Source organism: Martes martes (genome assembly GCF_963455335.1).
Source record: "Martes martes genome assembly, chromosome: X".
Taxonomy (NCBI): Eukaryota; Metazoa; Chordata; class Mammalia; order Carnivora; family Mustelidae; genus Martes; species Martes martes.
In genome coordinates this window covers 24677029-24696135 of record NC_137897.1, presented here as the reverse complement: position 1 = coordinate 24696135, position 19107 = coordinate 24677029, and the positions used below count along the sequence as shown (strand labels likewise).

At 41.2% G+C, this 19107-nt stretch overlaps 1 protein-coding gene across 1 annotated transcript; it reads left to right on the top strand.

Annotated features, from left to right (window-relative positions):
- Positions 1-265: 265 nt before the first annotated feature.
- TASL (TLR adaptor interacting with endolysosomal SLC15A4) lies at positions 266-17288 on the top strand. The gene is made up of 2 exons (XM_080831268.1): positions 266-432; positions 15871-17288. The coding sequence occupies exon 2, from the start codon at positions 15872-15874 to the stop codon at positions 16763-16765; it is 894 nt and encodes a 297-aa protein (XP_080687394.1). The 5' UTR covers positions 266-432; position 15871; the 3' UTR covers positions 16766-17288.
- The last annotated feature ends 1819 nt before the right edge of the window (positions 17289-19107 follow it).

The following is a 19107-nucleotide window of genomic DNA, read 5'->3' as shown; positions in this document are numbered from 1 at the left end:
TCTGACACTGGCTCTCTTTTGGTGAAGGGATCCCAGAGAATTTACTGTTAGAGGAGTAAACTTAGGTTGATAGAGTTCTTATATAAAGTGTGGCAATCGACTATTTTAACAAGAGACAGTTTCATAGATAGGTTTCATTTTTCAAAAAAGGGGAAGAAACACCATTCTGTGGCTCAGTGTGGGTTTGTCAGTTATTGCCTCCCCCCTTCCTGGGACTTCCCACTGTTCTTGAGCACAAATCAGACTCAAGCAAACACAACTCTTTCCATGGGATCAGTTATAAGAATGGCCAGGCAATGAACAGCTGAGTTTTTTGGTCTTACCAGAGTAAGGCTTGCTGACATTTCTGAAGAGAGCCCTGGCTGGCTCATTCGTCTCTATATGGTCGATCACTGTTTCTTCAGAACCAAAGGAGCAGATTGTTCAGCGAAGGTAAGAGAAAGGAGGCAACGGGCCCTCTCAGTGCTACCTCTTCGGTCGTCTCTCCTGTCACCCTTTTAGGCAACTCTCATCAGAAGCCAGATGCAATGGTAACATCTCAGATGTCTTTCTAGTTGACCAAATCAGTGGTGAGTAGGAGTTGAAGCAAGCGTTCCAGGGAGCCAGACGAGAGAGGGCAATTAAGTCGGACACTTGCTTCTATGAGCTCCCAGTGTTCACCTTTTGGGCATTTCTGAAAGATCTTTTTGACCTAACCATTTGGACGGGTGGGATCCAGGACTGGTTGTGAGATCGATGCTGTCCTCGTGCAGTAACTGCTGCACAGATTTAGCTTCTATGTTTTGAAAAGAAAGGCCTAAAACCTGACCACAGGTTTTGCAGGGACAGCACAATTCTAGAACTGAGTTACCGTGATCGGGGTTTTGAGATGAGTCCCATTACAGTAAGTTCCAATTGGCCTTGACTCTCAATTATTCATTCCGAGAGCCTGAGATAAGGGTTTTCCCGAGTGGCAGGGCAGACTCAAAGCAAATGTGATCTCCGGTGCCGTTGCTTTTTGAATTGCCATCTGGCTGACTGGGGGCAAGTCTACCTATGGGTATTAGACACTGCATGCCCAGGCCGGCTTTTGTCTGAATTCTCTGGAGATCTGCTCAAACATCCGTTTTCTGGCAGACATCCGTCTGTGCTTCAATATAGACCTGACTTGGCCAGAATATTCAGACTGATATTTTTGGAACGTTTCTTTTGTAGGCTAGTGTAGTAACAGTGTGTTTTGGAGCTTGAGACGCTTCCTGTTGAAGTGGAGAGTATTTTCTTTTTCTTCTTTTAAAGATTTTATTTATTTATTTGAGAGAGACAGAGTGACAGACAGCATGAGAGGGGAGAAGGTCAGAGGGAGAAGCAGACTCCCCGCTGAGCAGGGAGCCCAATGTGGGACTTAATCCCGGGACTCCGGGATCATGACCTGAACAGAAGGCAGTTGCTTAACCAACTGAGCCACCGGAGGGCCCTGGAGAGTATTTTCAGTTCACATGAGAATGGTCATGTAGGGGATATACAAAGCTAGGGCACTAATCCTGTTAGCTCACAGCACAGTGGGGTTTCAATAGCAGTTTCAAGGTACTGAAACATTTCTGATCACATACCTAATGATTATCTCAGATATATCTTATCTCAGATATATAAGATACTGTCTCTCTAATCTCTTCACAAACATGACAGAATGTAAATTTGCCTTCATTCACCTAACGGAGTTATTTTCCTCCCAGTTCTTGCTTTGCAAAGTTTCAAACCTATATTAAAATGGAAAGAATAGTACAATGAACACCCAAATTTCCATCATAGAGATGAATCAGTTACAGCATGATGTCATACTGACTTTCTCACTATCTTGTTCTCTCTTCACACACACACACAAATATAGACACAGTTTCTTTGGTGACTTTAGGACACATGTCACCCCCAGATTCTCCTAAGAAAAAGGGCAGTATTCTACATAATTACAGTGTTAAGGAAATTTAACACCAATATGTTACTATTACCTAATATATGATCCATATTTAAATTTCTCCAATTATCCACATGTTCTTCACAATTTGATTTTCTCAGTTTAGAACCCAATCAAGTATATTGCAACCGCATTTTGTTGATAGGACCACAATTAAGTAAATGTTAATGGAGATAATTAACAATAAAATGAACAATGAATGGTTAACAATTAGAACACCAAAGAAATGTAACATTAGTCAATACCAATACTATTATGATCAATTTTCTTATTTTTCTATTCCTCTCATTTTGTGTCAAATTCAAAAAAGTGATCATAAGCTTTAATTTTTTCATTTGCGAGAGGTCAAGACCGAATATGAAGAAAGTCCAAACTATGACCGAAATATATTTACAAACTTTCTGCAACAAAATTGACAGTTTCTGTAATAAGGAAATTCACAGATCCAGATAACAGCCTTGAAAGTTGCTGTTAGCTTTCATCTGAACTAAACAGAAAATTTACTTGCTGATGTTAATACGGTAAACAGAGGCCTTTTGCCTTTTATTTTCTTAGCCATCAAATTACACTTTCAGAAATCAAGAATCACTTCATGTTTGATAGAAGAGATAATCCCAAACCATTTCTTATGTAGTAAGATTTGATATACGGATGAATGATACTTTAGAGCATTCGCTGACAGATCCTACCCAAGATGAAGTAAGAGGAATATAAAGCAGGGTAGACAGTGAAAGGAATGTTCATTTCTAGCTCCAGAAAACATGTACTTTCAAAGTCAACAGTAAGGAAACCGCAGAAGCTTTGTTTAGATGGAGAGATCCTTCCTAAAGAAATCTTGTTTTGGGTAAATTTCTTGTATCACTTGCTGAAAAACACGTAACATAGATTTACTTCTTATGATGAAAAAAAAAAAGTAATACACACTATGAACAAAATAAAATTCAAGGTTTTCAGCAATCACCTCTTGGTAGTTTAGTCACAAGACCCAGAAATCGAGATCTTAGACAAACAAACAAACAAACAAAAATGAAGACTGGAATTATGGGATGTAGGGTTTAGATTAGAGGAAAAAAAGATGAAGAGACGGAGTATTTTGAGGATTGGGAGGGTATTAAGAATATATCTCTGATAGGTCACCTACACATAATCTTCACAAGGCAGTGCTTCATCCTTGAACCAGAATAAATCTGCTCATCTGATTGGCAAACTACAAAACAAGAATGTGTTGAAGAATGTTAGTGGAAACAAGTTAATTTCCCATGTTGCTGGTGAGGGAATTGACCCAAGCTCCTGGAAAGGCAATCTGCAAGGGCTGTGAGGTTGTAATTCACTTTCTTCAAATCTGGCCTAAGGAAAGGCTCATGGAGGTATATGCAGGGATGCCACACAGTAAAAAGGCAAGAGAAACCTCAATGTCCACTTTGAGAAGCCTAAGATGTGCCTGTAGACGCATTATTTTGTGACTGTTAAAAGGCAGATCTCGGGGGCGCCTGGGTGGCTCAGTGGGTTAAGCCTCTGCCTTCAACTCAGGTCATGATCTCAGGGTCCTGGGATCGAGGCCCGCATCGGGCTCTCTGCTCAGTGGGGAGCCTGCTTCTGCCTGTCTACTTGTGACCTCTCTCTCTCAAATAAATAAATAAAATCTTAAAAAAAAAAATAAAAAAATAAAAGGCAGATCTCGGGGCACCTGGGTGGCTTGTTCTGTTAAGCGTTCGCCTTGGGCTCAGGTCATGATCCCAGGGTCCTGGGATTGAGCCCCACTTTGGGCTCCCTGCTCAGCGGGGAGTCTGCTTCTCCCTCTCACGCTGCCCTTCCTTGTGTTCCCTCTCTGTGTCTCTGTCTGTCAAATAAATAAATAAATAAAAAGATAAATAAATAAAAACAAATAAATAAATAAAATCTTAAAAAAAAAAAAGGCAGATCTTTTTAAGCAGACAAGCTGACAACAGGTGGGAACCAAACTGCACTCCACCTCGGCGGGCCCAGGATCTTCTCCGAAAAGTTGAACAGACTTTGCTTGCCTTTATTTCCTAGGAGGCCAGGAGCCAGCCCCTGCTGCCTCTTTCACGTAGCTCTGGAGGGTTCTTTGCATCCCTGTCTCAACCCAACCCTCAGACCTATCACCCCCAGTTTCCACCAGTCCCAATATTCTCGCTTTCCTTTTGCTATTGCTGGGTACTCCTTCATTCAAAGGAGCTTACCCAATGATTCATCTCACTGACTTAAGGTCGCAGCTGATTTTGCTCAAAGTTCATGCAATCCTGAAAAATATCTTGGCCATAGGGACAGAATAAGCCAGACCTCTCATTCTGGGATAAGGATGCTGAATGGATGGCCAGGAGCTCAGAACTGTGGCTAGAGGAGACGTGAAGGGTCAAACAGGGGTTGGATAGCAAAGCAGGGATCTCGGGACAAATAAAATTGCACGAAGGCCTGGGATGGGCATGAGGTGTGGAGAATAGGCAGCAATCGGGTAAGGCTGGGTCCCCAGTCTTGCGGTAACAGGCAGAAAGGAGCTTGGGAAGACAGATAAAGACCATGTATCAACAGGGCCTCATGTGGACTTGATCTTGGAGGTCACGGGGTGCTATAGATAGTTAAACAGTACATCTCTAACATTACTCTGTGGTTGTAACATTAAGGGTGCAAGATGATGTCAGGCCATAGCCAGTGGGAGTGGTTAGGGAAAACGTTCCCATGGTAAGTTTAAAAGACCAGAGAGGATGAATTACTGGCATACCTCAAAGACATACTGGCGCTGGTACACAATTGGGACATGGGTGAAGTCTTCTGGGTCATTCCTCTGTGGGGGAGAACACGGGCTGTCTTTTTGGAGCTTTTCTTTCTGTACTTCCCTGTATTTTCCTTCCTTTATTCTCAAGTGCTGTTGTTAGTAAACGGACTCTGGGTGGACACCCTTCTCAAAGGACTCGCTGGTCATGACTGCTTGATGTTAACTGCTCTCAACATGGCAGGGGTGGGATATATTTTAACAACAGACCACATGCTTTGGGGTTCATCCATTTGGACTTGAATCTTGCCTCTAGCACTTAGTTGCTTTGTGTCCTGGGGAAGGTCATGGGTTCAATCTCAACCTCGGCTTTCTGACTTGGAAAATCCAAATTGTGGTAATAGCTAACATGCGGTGTTATTGAAAAATGAGGCGTAATGCATGGAAAGCACCCGACACAACTATGATTATTATTATGCTCTATCCTGCTACTGCATCTGCCTTTTGATGTAGGTCAAGGGTAGGCAAACCATGGCCCATGAATCAAATTGGCTCTTTGCCTGTTTTTCTAAATAAAGCTTTATTGGAGCAGGGCCACATCCATTTGTTTACATATGGTCTATGGCTTTTTTCCTGTGATGAGGCACACTAGCAGTAGAAGAAACTTAAAATATTAAGTATTTAGCCTCTTATAAAAAAAAGTTCGCTGATCCCTAACTTAGGTTTTTCCAAATGTTCCCTGTTAGAGAGGTCTTAATCTATGCTTGTTTTGTTTGGGTATAAATGGAAAGTATTTCTATGTATAGAGTAGAACAAGAGTTTTCTGAGAAATGATGTCGATGCTACTGAAGAAGGAAGAATTCACATTGCCATTTCTTCTGAAATCCAAGTCAATGGTTTAACAAGTTTCTGCACTTTAGCACATATTTCTAAGATGTGAATTTGCATGTAAGGTTACTTTTGGTATTCCCCTGTCTGGTAATGATTAACATAGACTAAATTCACCTGGAACATCTCATCTGCAAATGTCCTTGGATGTCTTTTTCTTCACACTTAGTTATGGGCAATTCTAAATATACCTATATATCTTCTCTAGGATGAGAGACAAAAATTCGAGTGATAAAATATCTTGGAACAATTAAAATAATCCATTGGGTTACATTTCAGGGTCTCAGATGAAATTTACTCTAATACATGTCTTAATATTTGTTTGAAGTATACCTTTGACAATATCTGTTAAGAGATTAATGTCAAGAATTTCACAAATAATCACTGAAATTTTTTTAAATGCTAATAATTAAACTCAAATAATATTTCTCTATTTTTAAATTTTAGGATGTCAGGATATACAGTATTGTTTTCACTCTAGTCATATATTAAAGGGTTTTATAAATATTAAGTGAGTTAATATATATTTTTTGTTTATACATTTCACCCAATATTCCTCTCCATAGTTTTAGAGTAGGCTTTCAAAAGCTGCTTTAGCATGCTCTCTGCTGCCCTCTGCAGCTAATTTTCAGAAACTGCTTTTGATTCTGAGTAACCCATTCAACACTCTTTGTACTTATAACTCACACAATATTAAAGTTTGAGGGGACTCGACCGATAATTTAATCCTACATTCTTCATTTACAGATCAGAAGTCAAGTTTCTGAGGAGTTAAGTGACATGTGAGTGTGGGCTCTGTTTTCTGACTGCCAGTGTTTGAATATCTGGTGGCTTTGGACATACTAATTTTGACTTCTATGTAATAAGCATAATAATAGTATCTCCATCTTAGAGTCTTTGTGGGGATCCAGGGATTTAGTACGTAAAAAGCACTGAAAATAGGATGTGGGTTGTAGCAAGCACTGATGTGAGGTATTTCATTGGCTTGTTGCTAACAAGACTAAAACCACAGCTTGTGACAGGGTCAGAACAAGAATTCTGGTCTCCTGATGACTAGTTCAAGAATTTTTTTTTTTTGCCATAGTCCGAATATACAATGAAACTTTATCTTTGAATGTAGATTTTAAGAACATGAGTTGTCCAAGTTATTTGAAGTTCTTCTAGTCGTTATAAAGCTATCGATACTACTGCTCTGGCTGTGACTCATTCCTCCTTGGGCTGTGCAAGGCAGGCTCCCCACCAAAATGACTACCGGCACTCAGAAGCTCCCTTAGCTTCCATTATAAATTCCCACTGCACACACTTGGAAGATGATTTCATTGTGGACTGTAAGTGGCCTCTCTAATGGGCTCCCTGCCTGCATCTCCAATGTACAATTAGAGACTTGCACTCAGAAAGGTCATCTTGTGTGAGACTCAGGTGGAACTCAACTAAACCTGTTAGCTCCTTTTCCAGCTCTTTCTCTTGATCTTCCATTTTCATCAGTGCTCGTGCCATTTCCCCAGCAGGCCCAGTCTTGGTTATTTTTGGCTCCTCTCCTTCATTTCCGTGTGCATGAGTCTCGGTCCCTCAAGTTCATTCCTTCTCTTCCTCTTCTGCTACCTCCGTCCCTGATTCTTGTCCTAATCCCCTCGGCGGTGGATGAGCCCAGCACACTCCGCAAGGGCTTGGTTACCTTCCAGAACTTTGTACGGCCTGCAAGGTACACTGCACGTCCTCAGCCTCACATGACTCGACTTACTTCCCCAAATGCTCTTCCCTCCAAGCAATCTTTTCCTTTAGCCATAAGCATACCTCTCCCTAGAAATTAGGACCTATTTTCTGCTGTTCCATCATCGGACTTACCGCTTTCTGTCTTAGTGGCCTGCGCTGGGCCCCACATGTCAAAAGAGTAGGGTTCTTGTTCCACCAGAATCAAGTTACCAACAAAGCTCTCGGCTGATAATAGTGCAAAAGACCCATTATTCCAAACCAAATCCTAGACCCTCTTCCACCATTGTTTTGGAGGAGTGGAGATGATCTATAGTGCTCATAAACATCATTCACATAAAATGAAAGAAGACCCATTAGGGCTGATTATTTGGTATGAAAAGAAACAGGACACATAGTGGGAGATTTGGGATAGGGCTGAATGGGAACAAGGGCTAATAAAGAAGGACTGTGAAATTTTAGTAAAACCCTTAGATGATCATGACTGTGAAAAACAGACACTTGTACCCCACCCAGACTGGTGTCTGTTACTGACAACAGGAGAATGACAACTCAAGTCTCTTCACTTCTGTTGACTTCTCTCTCTGCAAGAATTCTTCCTCTTTCTCATGCCTCCTCAAATCCTTCTTGTTCTTTAGAGTCAAATAAAAGTTTAGCTTTTACAGTGATTTTTCTGTCTCTTCTTCTCCCTTAGAATATGTTCTATCTTTGGGGCGCCTCAGTGACTCAGTTGATCAAGCGTCTGACTCTTGATTTCATTTCAGGTCATGATATCAGGGTCGTGAGGTCAAGCCCCAGGTTCAGCTCTGTGCTGGGCATGAAGCCTGTTAAGATTCTCTCTCTCCCTCTGTCCCTCCCCTCACACACCACCCCCAACCCCAACACATCTGCTTCCCCACCCTGCCTGTGCGCTCTTTCTCTCAAAAAAAAAAAAAAAGTGTTTTATCTTTAACCACAAAGTCAGCTGTATAGGAAGGGCCAGCCTCTCCCCCCCAACCCTTAGTTACTTTAAAAATAGTAATAGTTTTTACTTTCATTAAGAAATGAATCCAAGTTGTACATGAACATAATTTGGGTCAAATTATCTTAAGAGGTTTGTTAGGCAAAACAGCAGTCCCTGCTCCTCTTTTCCAAAAGAAACTATTTTTATCTCCTTTTTATTAATTATTTAGTATTTACTGCCAACTTTTGTATTTTTCTCTTTGGGTCCTTATTTATTGCTTTGTCATCAACCGGATAATGATTTCATTTATTTTTTCCCCTCCCCTGGCTTCTACCAAATACATACACCAAGTACTAAGTCAGTGTTCCTTTGTCTACACCAGTTGGCCACCTAGTCTCGACACGGAGGCAAATGCCTAAGACAATTTTTATTGCTATTACATGACTCTACGTGATCAAGTACTATTCTTGTCTCCTGACTTTGTCATCCTGTTACTACACCTCAAATTTGGTTAGATCAATTTTCACCACTTTATGTACTATTGTGACTATCCCAAACTATGTCCAACTCAGCCATGTAGTAAACCATATCTTTTTTTTTTTTTTGCTGCACAACTTTTTCTTAATTTATAAGCTGGAGATTATAATTCTCTAGATCTGTAGAGTGCGATATGACAGCCAAACGTGGCAATTTAAATGAAAGGAAACTGTCACACTAGCTATGTTTCCCGCCCTCACTAGTCCTATGTGGCTCTCGGCTATCGTGTTGGACAACACAGATATTTCACATTTCTATCACCCGAGAAATCTGTATTAGATGGCACTTTCATCACCTCAGACCCACCGAAGAGACCACACTATTAAAACATAGTTTTTAAAAATTTCCCTGAACCACTCACATAGGGATTCTAGACTTCCCCACACAGTAATGGAAAAAAAAAATGAACAGGAAGTGTCATATAATCTTGGTTTCAAAATAGCTAAAGTGTCTCAGATTAGGGTCCCATAGACCATCAACAAATAGCTCAGAGTTTATGCCCTTGGTTCCCTAGCTTTTGAGAACCCCTCTCCAACACTCCTTGAAAGGAGTACAGAGATGAATTAATCAGATGTAGCTCTAGAATTATTGCTATGACAGTGAATGACAGTGATCACCTGGTATACATTAAATTACAATTACATTGCCTGTCTTGAGTATTTTAAAGTTTTATGTTATCACCTTCAGTATCTTCTAATCCTATGCTGTCCCATAGAGTGCCATGTGGGGTTTTAAATGAATTTAAACAAAATTCAAATAAGTTTCATTAGCTGCATTGCTAGGGCTTGCTAACCACATGTAGCTATTGCTTAACATTTTGGACAGCACAGACAGAGATCATTGCATCATTTCAGAAAGTTCTGTTGGACCGCGCTGGTTGAAATTTTTCACTTGCTTCGCTTTTCCTAATTCACCCCCAAGTCCATAGTCAATTACATAAATTTACTTCAGAGTGCTCAGACTTATGAAGTCTCCAAAAGACTTCTGATCTATTTCAAGCAGCCAAGTTGCCTTTCGAGCCTCTAACTCCTTTCAGGAGAGCACATCTTCCACTGACTTCCTGGGAGATGAGCTATTTGAGACTTGTGACTTAAAAATATCTCTATTTTATCCTCATACTCGATTGATGATTTGGTCATTAAATCCTAGGTGGATTATAAATTTCAACCAAAAATTTTTAGACATTGTTACATAAGGTTCTTTCTTCTTGTGTTGTTTTGGAGAAGTCTAAACGTTCTGGTTCTTGTATTCTTTTTTCTCTCTGAAAAATGTATAAAGTTTTCTCTTTTTCCCAAGCATTTGGTTTACAGTAACAAGAGGGGACCTATAGGAAAAGTGGGCATTTACCCAGTATTCTGGAAACCTGTCCTCCAGTTCTGGGAAATACTCTGTTTAAATTTCTCCCCTATATTCTCTGTCTTCTTTCTGAGCCTTTTGTTGCTCAGATAATGAATCTCCTGGACTGGTTTTCTTATTTTATCTTTACCATTTTTCATCCTGTATTTTTGTTCTACTTTCAAAACTGGGAGTTTGCCTCAACTTTACTTCCCAATCTTTCTACTGAGCTTTAAAATTCATTAACATTTTTAATTTCTAAGGACTTGAGAATTTTTTTATTGCATCCTACTTTTAATTAAAGATTGTTTCATCCACTCTGTCCCCTTGAGAATATAGACAGTAGCTCACATCCTTTCCGCCCAGAATTGGCTCTTGGATTTTTCCGCCGTTCTTATTAAGAGTCAGTTTTCTCATCTCCAAAGACATTAACCCTTGGTCTCCCGCTTTCTGGCTTCTGAAATGTTATTGCACTTTTCTCTTCTCCTGTTCTCAATTTTCTTATGAATATTAAGATTAAAAATTGATCAGGAGTTCTTCAGTCGCTTCAGGGCTCCTTCCTCACTGGGTTCTCCCCTCAATGCCAGCTTGCTCACACACTTGTGCATATGAGGGAAGGGGACATGCTTGGTGGTCAATGTGTCATCATATGGGGATCCATGGAAACTTATTCATCTGGTCCCTGGAGAACAGTCTATAAATATGTCTGCAATCTTCCCACCACTAACCTAGGTCTCCTCCAGGTCTGGAGGCTTTGGGTGTATGAGCCGACTTGATGAGGCAGCCTCAGTCCTGTCCATAAAAGCAATCCATGTGGCCGGTTCTCATCCTCCCACACCATGTTGAGCAGGAGAGAATTTCCCTCGACTTACTGCTTCCTCATATTTTCTGTGGGAGGTAGGGCGCAGACCTCTCTTCTTGGCTTCCCAAAGCTAGCTGGAGTCACAGCACTTCCACCGGTGGGGAATTATATCCAGTAGTCTCATGTGGATGCTTAAATACCATTTCCCACATCTTTTAGGGCTCTGGAGTCTCAAGTTTAAAAGTCCAAGTTACGTTTTCTCAAAAGCCCTTTTCCTTTTTTTTTTTTTTAAGATTATCTATTTATTTATTTGACAGACAGAGATTACAATTAGGCAGAGAGGCAGGCAGAGAGAGAGGGGGAAGCAGGCTCCCTGCTGAGCAGAGCGCCTGATGTGGGGCTTAATCCCAGGACCCTGGAATCATGACCTGAGCCAAAGGCAGGGGCTTTAACCCACTGAGCTACCCAGGTGCCCTAAAAGCCCTTTTTCTGAAACTGGATTCTGCCAAGAATTCTAGAAGACCATTTATGAACTCAGCAGTAAAAAGCCTCATTTTTGTTCTGGTTTCTCAGTTGGGAATGAGTTGTATCACTATTACAGCTGTAGGATAAGGTGCTTTGCTTTGTAAATTACCTGCTTCTCATGGATCTAAGAGCTGCCTTTCCATCTTGATGTTCAGTTTGAGGGAAGAACTACACTTAGGAAGTTTTCTCAGGAAAAAGTTTCATTATCCTCCTACATGTGTCTGGCACACAAGAATCACCTCACAGAAAAGTTGAAGACCTTTAATTTTGTGTCTTTATGGTATGGAACACTGAGTAGAATACAGTAATTACTTAAATAATTGATAAGTTTACTGACTCTATCTCCCAGTAGTTCTAAAAAAGAAAAATCAACACTGAAAAAGTAACTTATACAATTAAAACAATTATACTGGGGTTTTTTTTTTCTGTTTATAATAGTATCCTTATACAATTAAAAAAATCACTTGGGAAGTAACAATATAGATGCTAAAATGTGAAAATAGGACCCTTCTGTTTAGATAACATTATTTCCTAATTTGACTTTTTTAAAAATACTTTTTGTTTGTTTTGTTTTTTATTATTTGTGAGAGAGAGACAGAGCACAAGCAGTGGGAAAGGCAGGCAGAGGAAGCCGGAGAAGCAGACTCTCCACTGAGCAAGGAGTTCTACCCCAGAACTCTGGGATCCTAACCTGAGCCGAAGGCTGGCGCTTGACCAACTGAGCCACGCAGGCGTACCCTCATTTGACTTTTCAATTTCAGGCTCAAGTTAATAGATGTGTCTGAAAAGCCTGGCCCTCAAAGCCAAAGAGGAACAGTTACCTTTTCTGTTGTCTGGTGTCCCACTGCCAGGAATGCCACGCGGTTCCTTTTTTAGAAACCGCAGCTGCTCTTTTTCCAGCCTGTTCCAGCCACTCTAGACTCCAGGGACACCTGCTGAGGGGGCAGAGGGGAGGCAGGTGGAGCCAAAGCCCCAGATCCAGAAAGCTCCCCGCTAACTAGGGGAGAGGTAAATACATCAGTTGGGCGCAGAGACATTTCCAGGATGTCATACAGCGAGAAGCAGGCAGGACAGAGCAGGGAACCCCTCCTGCTGCAGACATAGGGAGGCTCCGTGGGCCATTGTGATGGGTTTGCAGTGAATTCTTTTCCTACCTGCCATTGTTGATTACTTAATTCAAGCTATTAACAGCTATATTTTGAGTCCCTTCAAAATGCAAACAATTGTGCCAGCCCCCAGGGAGCAATACAAAGATGAGTAAGACACAGTTCTTACTTTCAGTAAAATTTATTGTAAGTTTCTGCATTCCACCCCTCCTCCCACAACCCACTAGTTATTTCCCCAATTTCCAACTTCTCAGTCAGTCCCCATTTTCTCTCCAACAGAAAGCAAACACTGCTGCCTGACACCCAAGGCCCTCCAAGACCCAATTACCGTCTTTTCTAGCCCCTTCCACTTATGCTCAGCATCTTGGCACATGGCCAAAAGGCCATGCCAACATACTCTCTTTTAACTCTGTATGGCTGAAACTTCCAGTGTTCACAATTTAGCTGAAATGTTACCTTCCCTAGGACATATTCTGTGACTTCTCTGCCTTTGCCCCAGGCTATATTAGGGGCTCCTCTTCTGTACTTTCTTGGTACCCATCACTGTTCCAATCCTCCGTGATGTAATATTGTAATTGTCCGCGCCCAGCTTTTCTCCCTAGTAGAACCTTCTTGAAAGACTCAACTATTTCTCTTTGTCTTTTTATCTCTACCATAGGCCATAGTCCTGGTATACAGCAGGCACATAATTATTAAAGGCTTGGTGGATAAATGTTATCACCTTCGTTTTTGTCCTCTATTTTTAAATTTTTTTAAAAGTTTAATTTGGGGATGCCTGGGTGGCTCAGTCAGTTAAGCACCTACCTTCAGCTCAGGTTATGATGCCCAGTCCTGGGGCTGAGTACCACACTGGGCTCCTTGCTCAGCAGGGAGTCTGCTTCTACCTCTGCCTCCTGCTCTCCCTGCTTGTGCTCTCTCTTTGACAAATAAATAAAATCTTTAAAAAAATTTAATTTGTGGGGGTGGGGGAGGGAGTGAGGGAGCACAGAAGACGACTCCCTGCTGAGTAGAGAGTCCAATGTGGGGCTTGATTCCAGGACCCTAAAATCATAACCTGAGCCAAAGATGTGGACACTTAACCCATTGAGTCACCCAGGTGCCCCCCTTTATTTTTGCTACCACCAACTGCTCATTTTTTTATTGTTGTATGGATTTTTTTTTATTAACATGTAATGTATTATTAGCCCCAGGAGTACAGGTCTGTGAATCGCCAAGTTTACACACTTCACAGCACTCACCATAGCACCTGCCCTCCCCAATGTCCATAACCCATCTACCCTCTCCTATCCCCCTCCCAGTGGCAACTCTGTTTTGTGAGATTAAGAGTCTCTTATGGTTTCTCTCCCTCCCTATCCCATCTTGTTTCATTTATCCCTATCCTACCCCCCAAACCCCCCACGTTGCCTCTCAACTTCTTCATATCAGGGAGATCATATGATAATTGTCTTTCTCTGATTGACTTATTTCGCTCAGCATAATACCCTTTAGTTCCATCCACATCATCACAAATGGCAAGATTTCATTTCTTTTGATGGCAGCATAGTAAGTATTCCATTGTATATATATATATATACCACTTCTTCTTTATCCATTCATCTGTTGCTGGACATCTAGGTTCCTTCCATAGTTTGGCTATTGTGGACATTGCTGCTATAAACATTCAGGTGTACATGCCCCTTCAGATCACTACATTTGTATCTTTAGGGTAAATTACCAGTTGTGCAATTGCTGGGTGGTAGGGTAGCTCCATTTTCCACTTTTTGAGGAACCTCCATGCTGTTTTCCAGAATGGTTGCACCAGCTTGCATTCCCACCAACAGTGTAGGAGAATTTCCTTTTCTCTGCATCCTCGCCAGCATCTGTCATTTCCTGACTTGTTAATTTTAGCCATTCTGACTGGTGTGAGGTGGTATCTCATTGTGGTTTTGATTTGTATTTCCCTGATGCCGAGTGATGTGGAGCATTTTTTCATGTGTCTGTTGGCCATCTGGATGTCTTCTTTGCAGAAATGTCTGTTCATGTCCTCTGCCCATTTCTTGATTGGATTATTTGTTCTTTGGGTGTTAAGTTTGATAAGTTTTTTATAGATTTTGGAAACTAGCCCTTATCTGATATGTCGTTTGCAAATACCTTCTCCCATTCTGTCAGTTGTCTTTTGGTTTTGTTAACTGTTTCCTTTGCTCTGCAAAAGCTTTTGATCTTGATGAAATCCCAATAGTTCATTTTTGCCCTTGCTTCTGTTGCCTTTGGCGATGTTCCTAGGAAGAAGTTGCTGCGGCTGAGGTCAAAGAGGTTGCTGCCTGTGTTCTCCTCAAGGATTTGATGGATTCCTTTCTCACATTGAGGTCTTTCATCCACTTTGAGTCTATTTTCGTGTGTGGTGTAAGGAAATGGTCCAGTTTCATTTTTCTGCATGTGGCTGTCCAATTTTCCCAGCACCATTTGTTGAAGAGACTGTCTTTTTTCCATTGGACTTTCCTTCCTGCTTTGTCAAAGATTAGTTGACCATAGAGTTGAGGGTCTATTTCTGGGCTCTCTATTCTATTCCATTGATCTATGTGTCTGTTTTTGTGCCAGTACCATTCTGTCTTGATGATGACAGCTTTTTAATAGAGCTTGACGTCTGGAATTGTGATGCTACCAACTTTGGCTTTCTTTTTCAACATTCCTCTGGCTCTTTGGGGTCTTTTCTGGTTCCATATAAATTTTAGGATTATTTGTTTGATTTCCTTGAAAAAAATTGATGGTATTTTGATAGGGATTGCATTAAACACGTAGATTTCTTTAGATAGCATAGACATTTTCATAATATTTGTTCTTCCAATCCCTAAGCATGGAACATTTTTCCATTTCTTTGTGTCTTCCTCCATTTCTTTCATGAGTACCTTATAGTTTTCTGAGTACAGATTCTTTGCCTCTTTGGTGGGGTTTATTCCTAGGTATCTTATGGTTCTGGTTGAAATTGTAAATGGGATCGACTCCTTAATTTCTCTTTCTTCAGTCTTGTTGTTGGTGTATAGAAATGCAACTGATTTCTGTGCATTGATTTTATATCCTGACACTTTACTGAATTCCTGTATGAGTTCTAGCAGATTTGGAGTGGAGTCCTTTGGGTTTTCCACATAAAGTATCACACTGTCTGCAAAGAGTGAGAGTTTGACTTCTTCTTTGCTGATTTGGATGCCTTTAATTTCTTTCTGTTGTCTGATTGCTGAGGCTAGGACTTCTAGTACTATGTTGAATAGCAGTGGTGATAGTGGACATCCCTGCCGTGTTCAACTGCTCATTTTTAAAATTCCAGTCTTCATTCCCCCCATTATTACTTATCAACTCTCTTTCCAGAATGCTGTCCGAAGGGTATCTCAGTGGACTTGCCTACCAGAAGGACATCCACTGGAGCTGTTCATCTTATAATGAGCAGGTGGCTGAGGAGAGGGAAGAAGAGACCAAATCTGCTACTCATTCCTACTGCTCTGTGGATGAAACCCAAGTGCGAAGTCTATATGTGAGCTGCAAATCCTCGGACAAGTTTATTTCTTCAGTGCATTCAAGAGAGAGCCAACACAGTAGAAATCAGAGAGCCACAATGCTGCAGACGAACCCCAATCCTGTGTTTGAAAGTCCCAACGTGGCTGCAGTTGAAATATGTAGAGACTCCAGCCGAGAGACCTACTTGGTTCCACCCTCCTGCCAGAGTATTTGCAAGAATTACAATGACTTACATATTGCAGGGGACCAGGTGATGGCTATTAATTCAGTGACAACAGATTTTCCCCCTCAGAGCAGTTTTGAATACGGCCCCTTGCTGAAATCATCGGAGATTCCTTTGCCCATGGAGGATTCCATTTCCCCCCAGCCCAGCTACTTTCCCCAGAAACCTATCCAGCGGTACTCATCCTACTGGAGAATAACCAGCATCAAAGAGAAAAGCAGCCTGCAAATGCAGAAGCCCATGTCGAATGCAGTGCTGAATGAGTACCTGGAGCAGAAGGTGGTCGAGTTATATAAGCAGTACATCATGGACACCGAGTTTCATGACAGTTCTCCCACCCAGATCCTGGCGTCTGAACTCATCATGACAAGTGTGGATCAAATCAGTCTCCAAGTGTCTAGAGAGAAGAATCTGGAGACCTCCAAAGCCAAGGACATAGTCATTAACTGTCTATTACAGCTGGTATCAAGTGAAATCAGCACGCCTAGTCTCCATATTTCTCAGTATAGCAATGTCAATCCATAGAGAGGATGCCGCTCTCTCAAATACTTCGAGCTAAAACAACACTTTCTTCATTGATTCTGAGAATGTGTGGGAGGTGGCTGTGAAGGGGAGTCCAGAGTTAGAGAAGTAAAAGTTGGATGGAGGTCAAGTGTGAATTCAGAGGAAACCTTACCATTACGCGTGATGAAGGCATGTGGAAAGAGGAGCCATAAGGACTAATTTCAAAGCTAAGGTTGTACAGCAACAAAGCAAAAATAAAAATGACCCCACAAGAAAAGGTATGATTTAAAGTACAGAAGTTTAAAAGAAGCCAAGCCAAATAAGAACATACACATGGGAAAACAAAAAGCCGAATGTTTCAGGGTCAAGAATTAATGTTTGTTAAGTAAATAAATTCCTCCAAGGTGTTTCTTCTTGAGAAGAATGGACTGTAGAAGGGTGCTGTGTTTGGGTAGAAAGACCAGTTCCCACAGTTGTGAAATTCTATTTCTTTTCTCTATTCTTTATCAGATCATTAAATATTCTTTATAAACATTCATACACTAGCAAATTGCAATTGTGTTTTTTTGAATGATTACTTAGCTACATCCACTCTAACCTCCTAGCTCTGTTTACTAGTGAAGACGAAGTTTTCTAAATGAAAAATATCATATGGTGAATTTTTCTTTTTTTAAGATCATATTTTTAAGTCATCTCTCTACCCAGTTAGCAGCTTGAACTTACAACTCTGAGATCAAGAGTCTCATGCTCCACCAACTGGGCCGGCCAGGCACCCCTCACATCGTGATTAAAATCATTCCTTTTATTTTGCTATATGTTATTTTCTTGATGGTACTAAGTTTCTAAAGAAGTTATGAATGTTAATTTCCCTCCTTCTCATTTTTTTCTCCACTTTCTCTTGACCCTTGTGGAGCCAGAAAGGGGTCTCCTGCATCCTCTGAACAAGGTTACAAGCTCTAGGGTCCCATCATAGCCAATTCTGTCAACTTATATGCACTAGAATGGTAGCTTCATGAACACCTCACTGCTCTACCCCATTCTTCTAGCTTAAAAGATGGCAAAACATGGCACACTAGCCTTATCTAGCCTGCTGCTTATTTTTAAGATTATGATATAACTGACATGTAACATTACATTAGTTTCAGGTGTATACCACGAGTCACTGTATCTATGGCAAAATGATCACGATAAGTCTAGTTACACCCACTGAACTCAGAATTTCTTCTACCGTTTAAAAACGGGAGAAACCAAGTATTTGACAGGTGAAATTAAGATACTCAAATTCAGTGTCCATAAAAATCAGGCTTTACTCTACTTCAGCCACACCCATTCACTTATGTATTGTCAATGGCTGCTTTCACACACGAATGGCAGAGTTGAATAAATGCAGCAGAGAACTAATGGGCCACCAGGGCCTGAAGCACTATCCTCTTACAGAGAGAGGATGCCAACCATGCTCCCCATGGGGAAGTCTGGGGACGTAGCTTCCTGGGGAGTGAGGAAACAGAAAAGGTTTCCAGAGGCCTCTGGCCATCTCAGGGAGCTCTGGAGCAGGCATGGCCCTTCAAAATTAATCCACATTGAAATTAGAGGGTTGGCTGTGGTTCTCCAGCTCCACCAGAAGGGGACATAACTTGAGCTGAGACGGTTGAGTTCAGGGCACTACTCTCCAAGTGGAAGCAGTTGCTGGGGGACGCAGTACCTCATACAGAAGCGGTGATCCGGGTGGAGCAAAGCAGCATCTTCTACCTTTCTCAGTATTTATTTTTTTAAGTTAATGTTTTACAACTTGTAATATTGAGTAAGGAAACCTGGTTTTGAAATGATTATTCAGGTATTTTATTGTTTTAAATGTATGGAAGTAATAGCTACTCTTTATTAATGGCTTGGTATGTGTCTGGCACCATGTTAAGTATTTTGCATGGGTTATTTTGCAGGATTCTCATCACCTATGAGAGCAAATGCCTATTATCCTTTTTTTCCCCCAGACATGAGGCCGCTCAGCTGGGGGGGGGAAGTTAAATAACCTGAGGGAGGGGAAAGAGTGGGTGGTGAACCTGGATTCGAATTCAGTTCTGTTGAAATTCAAAGTCCTGGTCCTTAAGAACGACCACCTGCTCTCCTGTTGACCACCATGTTTTTTCCTCATTAAAGACTGGGTTTCCTCTCTGAAGGAAAAGAACTCAGTCACTTCACCACTACGTTTTCTCCATGGTTTTGCTGGATAATATTTGCAGATCTTCACCCCCACCCAAGAACATAAGCTTTGATTTGTTCATTTGTTTCTCCAGGTCTTAAACACTATTTACACATAGTAGGAACCCCGCTAATGTACGTCAAATGGATACATTTGGCTGTGTTTG